Consider the following 9,610-nt stretch of genomic DNA (forward strand, 5'->3'; position numbering starts at 1 on the left):
TATAATATATATATGTGTGTGTGTGTGTGTTTGTGTATGTATATTTATATATATATATATATACGCATGTAGATACGTACATGTATATATATATATGTGTGTGTGTGTGTGTGCAACTAAAACTACATGTAGACATATTCGTGATTATATAGACAGAAAGTTACATATATATTTATATATATGTAGCCGAACCTATTACTATATGCACACCACACTTACCGTCCTCTATATTCTCCCATCCCGTTGACTTGCCCGATTCTCCTTCCATCACCACGCCCTGGTATACACTCTTCCTCATCACTTTATCTTCCTCTTGTCGTTCATACTTCAACCTCTGGCTTTCAGGCATCACCTTTTCTGGTGGGCTATTGCCAAACTCATGCTGTAGCACGCTCAGTATATTCTTATTGCTAGGCGCTTTAGTACTTTTCCGATTACGCATCACAATATTGTCTTTCCTTTGTGTATCAGCTAATCGCTCTATAGCTTCTTCCTCAGCAGTTTCCCTATCTCTGAGCTTTGTATTGCGTTGCCTGTTGTGTGTGCGTGTGCGGAAGGCTCGGGTCGTTTTATCGAGCGCTGCAGCATTGTCCGTAATATTTGTACTGGTTTTTCTCGTATCATTATATTTACTTGGTATACCTCCCCGGGTACTTGTATTTGTATCTGTATTGGTACCTTTGTGTGTAGGCGTAGGTGTAGGTGTATGCGAGTCCGAGTCTGACTGTGAGTGCGGTTGTACTATCGCAGACTTATTCCGCGTTTGCATATATTGACAACTGCAAAGGGAGGTCCTTCCAAACCGTTGTGTTCTGGCCTGTTTAAGTGTATTGTAATGCACGTCCCCATGCATACTGTCACGTAGTGATAGGTTACGTACATACCCTGTAGATGCACGTAAACCACGGCCAAAAAGATATCCACTCGACATGACGATATTATATATATATAATGCGTGCGATGTGTGTGCGTCTAGATATTAAACTGTTGCAACGTCGTCGACTTTGTCAAACCACACCAAATAGTTCTGAATAAGCTTCGGCATACGCGTATGTAGTATTATTGAGTATCACCCGGTAAACATAAATGTGAGATACTGACAATGACGAACCGGCACTATGGTATATATATTTAGTGTATACATATACAGAAAAGCTGGACTCGCCCAAATGAATATGGAGATAAATACATGAAGTACACGATAGAGGAGGAGGATATGCTCATTGCACTGGGCACAGTTGCACAACATCCCCCGGCCTCACCTGTGGCCTGTAAAAAAAAAAAATTTGCGGTTTTCTTTTTGAAAATAATACGTGCTGGTGTTTCACGTGGAGATATAAATAGATCTTGGCTTTTCTCCAATTGATGAGTCATCGCTTTTTTTGGCGGGCTCGAATGGAATCGTGCCAGATGCTTGCTACATATTTATTACACTTGGAGATAGTATACACATATCAAGTACTAGTGAACAGTAACTATATCACAGCTATCGTGTCGTGTAGTGTACCGCCTTCTAGAGCAGCCCATATAACAACTGTTTCCTATACTAGTTATTATCAGCATTGCAGATATCGTGTAATATGCCATCTATTAAAGCAACTCATATATCAACCGTTCCCTATATGGTGGTACATTTATGCATGTATTCCCATGCCGTTCTTATAGAGACTGATCATATTAAACAGATGTAATAAAATACAAGGGGGTTTTCATTCTGATACCTAAAGAAGTATCACACAGACATATATGTATCAGTTCAGCTGCATAAGCGGCAGTACAGGTGATGGTTGTGCTTGACCTAGTTATACTAGTGACTCAAGCCCGGTACATGCAGTGATGTATGAAGACGACGCATTTGACGCTGCGCTCGATGTCGATGATGCATTCTGGGACGAGGCGGGTGAGTCTATGGACGGGACATTGGAGTCAAGTGTTTCCTTGTTAGGCAAAGATGCTTCCTTATTAAACGGCCCGAACAATGCGCGGGCGAACGCTGCTCAGAGTGGACTAGGTACACACGAAAGTGATCTATTTAATGATCGAGCTCGTAGGGACAGTAGTGTAGCTGGTGCTACTGTACCGTTGTCGTCGTATGTCAGAGGGCTGAAAGACTCGTTACAACCACGACATGTTAGTCACTCTCACACTGGACTACAGGAGAGGACACGCGTCGATTCCACGCATTTAGGTGCACGTGCCGTGGGTGGGGTTGACCGTTCCTCACACAGAGAAGCTCGATCCTCACACACAGACACCACAAGCACACGCACAAACTCAAACTCAAACTCAAACTCGAATTCAAACACAAACACACACACAAACAAAAATACAAACACAAACACAAGCTCCACAGACAAATACATGCACGCCATGTTCGCCGGGAACAGAAGAACGGACCCGAATTTTCGTGAGAAAACCGCACACACACAAACACACACTGCATATACCAACCAGAACCCCGTTACACAACGTAAGAAGGTGCATTTAAGCGAAGCAGAGCAAAGGAGGAAACAGGGCGAGTGGGTCAGTGCCGTGAATTCATACGACAATCCCATACGCTTCTTCCCGGGGTGCAAGCCTCCCGCACGCCGGGAGCTGGTACCAACTCTCCTGCCGATTGGTGCTGCTTTGTCTGGTGCATCTGAGTTTAAGCCCAAGATTGCTAGTACGCCTGTGCGCGCGGTGAAACCTCAAGTTTTAGCAAATGATGCCGATCCATGTCCGGATACAGAAGTCGAGTCTGTCGAGGGTCAAATACCGGTTTGTACGGATCAGAGAAATAATGAGACCGTTGGCGGGCTGACAAGGGAGGCCGACGGGTTGGGCACGCCCATACCTACACAGGAGCACATCAACCCAGCGAATGACTATAGCAAGAAGCAAGTGCTAATACCCTTTGGATCGTTAACTGTGGACAGGTCTGGCCGAAACGAGCCGCCCGAAGTTCGGGATGGGCGCAAGCGCAGGTGGCAGGAGGACTACTCCGGCAAGCAGTACATGAATGACAAGAAGAGGAAGTTGCAGCAGGAGAATGCACAGATTGGGGCCTTTATATTGGTCTCGGATGGGTATGTTTGTGTCTATGTATCTATGTATCTATGTATCTATGTGTCTATGTATCTATGTATTCATTCTAAGTATCTAGGTATCTATTTATCTATGTATGCGTGTATGTATGTATGTATGTATGTATGTATGTATGTATGTATGTATGTATGTATATATGTACGTATGTATGCGTGTATGAATCTATGTATTTATGTATGTATGTATGTCCGTATGCATTTTTGTATATAGGTATATATGTATGTATCTATGTATGTTTCTATGTATCCATGTGTGTATGTATCTATGTATCTATGTATCTATGTAGATATGTAGATATGAAATTATGTATGTATGCATTTAAATCAGTATGTATATACGTATGCTGGTTTGGCTACTTGTGTCTGAGAATTTTGAGGGAGTTGTGCTTGTGTATATTTCTGTGCGGGCTGGTATATTGGGGACGACAAATCAGATCTGCTCCAGTCTCAGAGAAAATAGTTTTATCCTGAAGATACACACTCGCTCTACCCAGTTCATTTGCCCCGATTTCTCTCAGATAAATAGGGGTCCTCCCGAACACCTTCTATCTACCCATAAATTCTGACCTCGAGACTGCACGTGCACTTCTCCAATGCTGAAGACTTTACACATTGTTATCATTCTATTCTCCTAGTGATTGTTAATTTATAATTGAGTGTTCCGATGCCCGCGCGGGTTTAAGTACGAGTTTTGAAAAGGTGGGTTCATCGGCACTATTATAGAGTGTGTATCGAAGTGAATTTTTGTAGTTGTGTGGAGGACTATAGCCTACATATACTATAGTACTTAATGTCTATAGTTGTGTGTATAACTATAGCCTACCTATGATATAGTAGTGAATGTCTACTTGTGTGGAAAACCCCTATGCTATAGTAGTTATTGTCAATAGCTTACCTATACTATACAGCCTACCTATACTGTAGAAGTGCTTATGCTATAAGAGTACCTATAGGGTGTAGTTATGCTATAAGAGTACCTATAGGGTGTAGGCCGCACGCAGTTCAGGCCTATTCAATGTAGAGTCGATTGTGTCACAAGCTAAATACAGTTCTCATATGTGATGTCTTCTTGCCTTACCTCCCATGGGTATACCTTACGCAATACCGTGTGTTTTGCCCGACAGGTCCCATGCTCATCACTCTCTCACTCTGCATAGAGGCAAGGATACCTGTGCCACAGGCTACACACACATTTCTCAGAAAGTTCATCGTCTTTGTTTTACATTGATCTCATATTTCGTTATCCATCCCGCACACCGTGCATACTAGGACAATTGGGTGTCACCTAAGGATCGTACACAGTCCACGCTTCTCAAAGACAAGATCATCTACGTCACAGACTACACACACTTTCTTAGTTATTGTACCGTCGTTTCATATACCTCAACTATACAATAGGGTGTCATCTGAGGATTCTTAAAGGCAAGATCATCTATGTCACAGGCTGCACACACTATGATAGTTATTCTACCGTCGTTTCATATATCTCAACTATACAATAGTGTGTCACCTGAAGATTCTTAAAGGCAAGATCATCCACGTCACAGGCTACACACACTTTCTTAGTTATTCGACCGTCGTTTCATATATCTCAACTATATAATAGGGTGTCACCTGAGGATTCTTAAAGGCAATATCATCTACGTCACAGGCTACACACTCTCTCTTAGTTGTTCTACCGTCATTTCATATATCTCAACTATACAATAGGGTGTCATCTGAAAATTCTTAAAGGCAAGATCATCTACGTCACAGGCTACACACACTCTCTCAGTTGTTCTACCGTCGTTTCATATATCTCAATTATGCAATAGGGTGTCACCTGAGGACCGCATGCAGTCCACGCTTCTCAAAGGCAAGGTCATCTACGTCACAGGCTACACACAGCCGTCAGCGGACGAGCTCAAAGTGCTGGTACTCAGATACGGGGGCACGTGGCAACACTTCTTCAAGAAGTCTGTGTGCACGCACATTATTGCCACGTCTCTATCACATGCGAAGTCTAGCAAAGTTCGGTAAGTAGCAACGAAAGTACGGGAAGTATGAAACTTCTTAAATTTAGGTCGTGCGCACAGGCATCTTGCCACTCACAATATGTATAGGGGAAAGTTCGGTACTTCGTTATTAAGACTGTGTGTACGCACATTATTGCCATGTCTCTATCGCTTGCGAAGCCGGGCAAAGTTCGCTAAGTAGCAACGAAAGTACGGGAAGTATGAAACTTCTTAAATTTAGGTCGTGCTCACATGCATCTTGCCACTCACAATATGTATAGGGGAAAGTTTGATACTTCGCTATTAAGATTGTGTGCACGCACAATCTCACGTCTCTATCTCATGCGAAATCCAACAAAGTGCCGGGTATCAAGATTTGAGTTGTGTGTTCGCATATAACATCGGAACGTCAATATATCATACGAAGTGTAACAAAGTGCGGTATGTGCGAAAGGAGATACAGTACTATGAATAAAACTATGACGGTGTGTGTTCACGTCATGACAGTATGCCCGGTTCCTCATCCAGACGACCATAGCCACACGTATAGTGGCCACGACTGTATCTGTGCGACTTCCAGATAATTGCAGTGCTAGAGAGCTCATTTATACTACATCACAATTCCAATAAATTCGAATCACATATTGCGTATCTTTTTTATGTCTCGCCTTAGAAATATGCGTATGGGTTGTAGGTAGGGCAGGGTTGCATAGTAATATACCACACCTACGAAGTATGAGATATTCATTTTATTCACATTCGTTATGTCTAAATGGCAGGAAGGACAAAGTTGTGACCCCAGACTGGCTGGTGGACTCCGTCGCAGCGAATCGGGTCTTACCAATTGCTCTGTATCAGTTATTCAAACCCGAGGGCCAAGTATGTCCTCTACTTTCAATCTGTGTACTTTGTACATGCGTTGGCTATACTCTCAGCATATAACTGATACATGCTTATTACCATACTGTTGTCGAGGTTTAAGCACTCGTGGTTGATAATATCACAATATAGCTCACAAGTATTGCATCCTTCGTTCTATATCCAGACTTTTGATCTCTTTCACTTATACATCTATACATTTAGTTTATCAACACGGCTCCTCCTTTTCGCGGCGTCAAGCTGTGTTGTGACTGTCAATCTAGCTGAATATCAAACAATTTCTCGTATTTCTTCACCTATAGAAGGCCCTTAGTGTGTATACAGACGCTTGTATATGTCTTTTCCCTTGCCCTGTCCTTATGTATATAGTGAAACATGCATGATCGAGGTGTCATTTGCAAATCTAATTGTTCATATTTTGAATGCGGTAGTGTCAGTGATCATTTCAGATGTATTTCTTTCCGTTGCCATCTTTGACCTTGTCGGCAGTCCCTTCCGCACACATCTGCTTTTATTATGAACACAGTAGACCGAAACCAAAACTTGTACTGAAATGTGCTGAAACCGTATCATCCGCCCATATATCTATTAGTCAATGCTGAGCTTCGCAGACCCAACCGCGGACAAATCGAAACCAAACGGGAAAGCCAGGACCAAAAATAAAGCCAATCTACTTGCTTTGGAGCCACAAATAGTAGATGCGGCTGAAATCGGGTGGGTCCCTCAACACAAAAGTAACGAGAGACATGATTTGCTCGCAGATGTACCGCATAAAATAGCAGACCCCCTCGAAAGTCTTGCGATTGAAGGTCAGTTAAATGGTCCAATATTTCCGGATAAAATTGGGGTGTATGAAAATAACGGGACTGCGACCATCGGAGAATCGGGAGGGGAAGACCTGAATCTGAACCGTGCCCCTAGTGATATTTTACCTACTGGGCTAAAAATATATTCTAGTGCTGCGAAAGGGTCTATAGGTGCGGTGCCAATAGCAGATACAGAAACTGTGGGCGATGCATCTAGTTCCATATCAGCATGTATACGTCCACGCACACGCTTACAGTCACCTGACGTTGAGCCAGAGGGTGCGGGTACGAGAGATACAGCTCGTGAGCAACACACACCTAAAGGTGACCACGCGGACGGCCAGTCGAGAGATACGACACTAGACATGAAGGAATGGGATAATCTACGCACATACTGTCATAGCAAGCAGTATGACCACGCTGACGGGGCGATGGGAAATACAACGCCAGATGGGATGAGACAGACTCCTACGCACACAGATAAGGATACCAAGCAGATGAGCAGTGATAGGCATGTAAGTGGTGGATTACATAAACCCCGGAATACTGCGCAGCCTAGCAACACCCACGCGTCGCCTGATACGCAAACGACAAGCACTGCACACACCCCGACTGTGAGGACTAAAGGTAGTATCACACACCCACCCTCACACACTGAAAAGCATATACATAATAACACACCCACACACTATAGAACGAGTATAAATAAGAACACGCCCACATCCACCAGAAAAATAAAGACTAGTTTCACACCCACATCCACTAAAAGGACAACGAATCGGCACAAGCACGCCTACCCCTCTCTGATAGGGCTGGATGCTCTGAGTGACAAAAGAGAGGCCATGGCTAGACGGAAAGACGAGAACCGAGAGCCGGCAATGACAAGCGAGAATGTGCTTTCTCACGTGCACACACACACGCACACGCACACGCCTACAAGATCTTCTCCTTCTTCTACTTCTTCACACGGTTCACATCTGCACGTGGTTAGAAGCGAGATTGTTAATAGCGGTACTGCCCCTGTTCATAGCGGTACAGGTTCGACTGATGCAATCGGAAGTTCGGTACACAAGACTGCATGTGTTTGTGACACGGATGGTGGTGCAGACGCAACATGCAGCGATTCCTCTGTGTATAAGCGCGGCACTGAAACTGCACAGCGATCTGAAGACCTGCTTAGCCGAACCTTGGGCACACATGTGGAGTGCAGCAGTGGTGCTGATGGCAGCCACACACCCCCACAGAGGGAGAAGGATGGAATGGTCATTTTGGGCGATTACAGTAGCAGCCTGGACGGTACCGGTGAGGCGCAAGAGCCCACTAGAGCCTTTGGGGATCTGGCGAGTGTATTGCGAATTTGCGCACAGACGGATGGTGAACCTGTCAATATTCAGAGCCCTGGTCCAGGTATAGAGGGGACGGCCTCTGCAGCTGAGCGTACAAGTAATATGGAAGGCGTGCAGAAAGGTATCGATCTTTCCACTGGCGCTGAGAACGGGGTCCGACTACAGCGGCTGGTGAGTGCTGATGCCAAGGAGACTGTGGCACCACCGGATTTGTTCGGGCCGTGTGGTCTGTTTGGCGGTATGAAAGCACACGCGAGTGGCTCTGAAAGAGAGAGAACACGCCGTGTAGGTACCGAACATCTTCAACCAACAAACGAACTTATCGTTAGCACAAACTCTGGGCACTCGAGTGGCTCAGGTGAGGAGAGTATACACCGTGCAGGTCCAGAACAGACAAGCACCTTGAACTCGCCCACTGACATTTTTGTTCTTGGCACTTACACCGAGGGTCGTATATCAACCGATACACCGGGTACAGGGATTGCGGGTCTGTCAGCTAGGGCCATAGGAGGTGCAGATGCTACTGTAAATGAAGAGGCCGACAAATCAGGGACAACAATTCCGAAACCTGGCTCAAACAAGATAGCAAATCTGGGTCTCAATGGCCCCGGATCGGAGAGTGGGCCCAAGACAATGACTAATGCGATGATAAAGAAGCAGACGGACATGCCCTCGCGAAGGTTGATGCCACCACCACGCAATCAGGATACGCAAAAGAAACTGTCATCTATCGATAACCCGGGCTTTGTGGACCAGTTTTTCGGACAGTCGCGACTGAGTCATCTCGCGCGCACCGGTGCAGGTAGGTGTAGTGTAGATTGGTACAGTGTAGGGAGGTATATAGAGGGGTTGTGGTTTGTTTTTAGCAATGAGTGGTGGGTGGAAGAATCGGTTTCTCTTGTATGTTGATATATTTATATATATATATATATTATAAATAATATATATATATATATACATATAAGATATATATCTATATAAAGACCATGTCAGCGTACCATAATTAAACCCAAATGTTCTGAGCCCATCTCTCAGAATTCATAAACATTAATCTTGTGTATTAGGTATAGGAAAAAGTGGGATTAATGTTATACAATACATATAGGTAAAGCAAAGTTAACAACGTACATTCGTGACCCACCCACACACTACGCATTCAATCCAAACCATATAATCTCACATCCCTCTCAGCCGCCAAAAATTATGTCACCAGCGTGATCCGCGCGAAGCCCAGGCGTACTGAGCCCGAAATTCGGATACCGCTGGAGGCTCGGGTAATTATGCACCTGGATATGGACTCATTTTTTGTGAGTGCGAGTTTATTGAGTCAACCGCCACACTTCAAGAACCTTCCTGTAGCCGTGTGCCACGCCAAAGCGGCCAAGTCTGACTCGTCCAGTGAGATCGCATCCGTGTACGTGTGTTGTTTGCTTTTTGGTATACAATTGTATCTGCATACATCGATGTATATCTAATGATATACATGTAATTATAAATAT

General features: G+C 44.4%; 2 protein-coding genes across 2 annotated transcripts in view; one reads left to right on the plus strand and one right to left on the minus strand.

Moving 5' to 3' along the window:
- Window positions 1-172: 172 nt before the first annotated feature.
- SARC_03480 (hypothetical protein) lies at window positions 173-1,158 on the minus strand (the record flags this gene model as incomplete). The annotated part of the gene is made up of 1 exon (XM_014302746.1): window positions 173-1,158. Exon 1 carries the CDS (start codon window positions 929-931, stop codon window positions 173-175), a length of 759 nt encoding a protein of 252 aa, XP_014158221.1. The 5' UTR covers window positions 932-1,158.
- A 678-nt stretch (window positions 1,159-1,836) lies between these two features.
- The window catches only part of SARC_03481 (hypothetical protein), a gene marked incomplete at both ends in the record, with an annotated part of 13,860 nt that continues 6,086 nt past the window's right edge, over window positions 1,837-9,610 (plus strand). Inside the window, 5 exons of the mRNA XM_014302747.1 lie at window positions 1,837-3,068; window positions 4,901-5,101; window positions 5,860-5,959; window positions 6,552-8,913; window positions 9,303-9,525. Of these exons, the coding sequence (XP_014158222.1) occupies window positions 1,837-3,068; window positions 4,901-5,101; window positions 5,860-5,959; window positions 6,552-8,913; window positions 9,303-9,525 (4,118 nt within the window). The remainder of the gene's footprint in view (window positions 3,069-4,900; window positions 5,102-5,859; window positions 5,960-6,551; window positions 8,914-9,302; window positions 9,526-9,610) is intronic.

Source organism: Sphaeroforma arctica, assembly GCF_001186125.1.
Source record: "Sphaeroforma arctica JP610 unplaced genomic scaffold supercont1.177, whole genome shotgun sequence".
Lineage (NCBI taxonomy): Eukaryota > Ichthyosporea > Ichthyophonida > Sphaeroforma > Sphaeroforma arctica.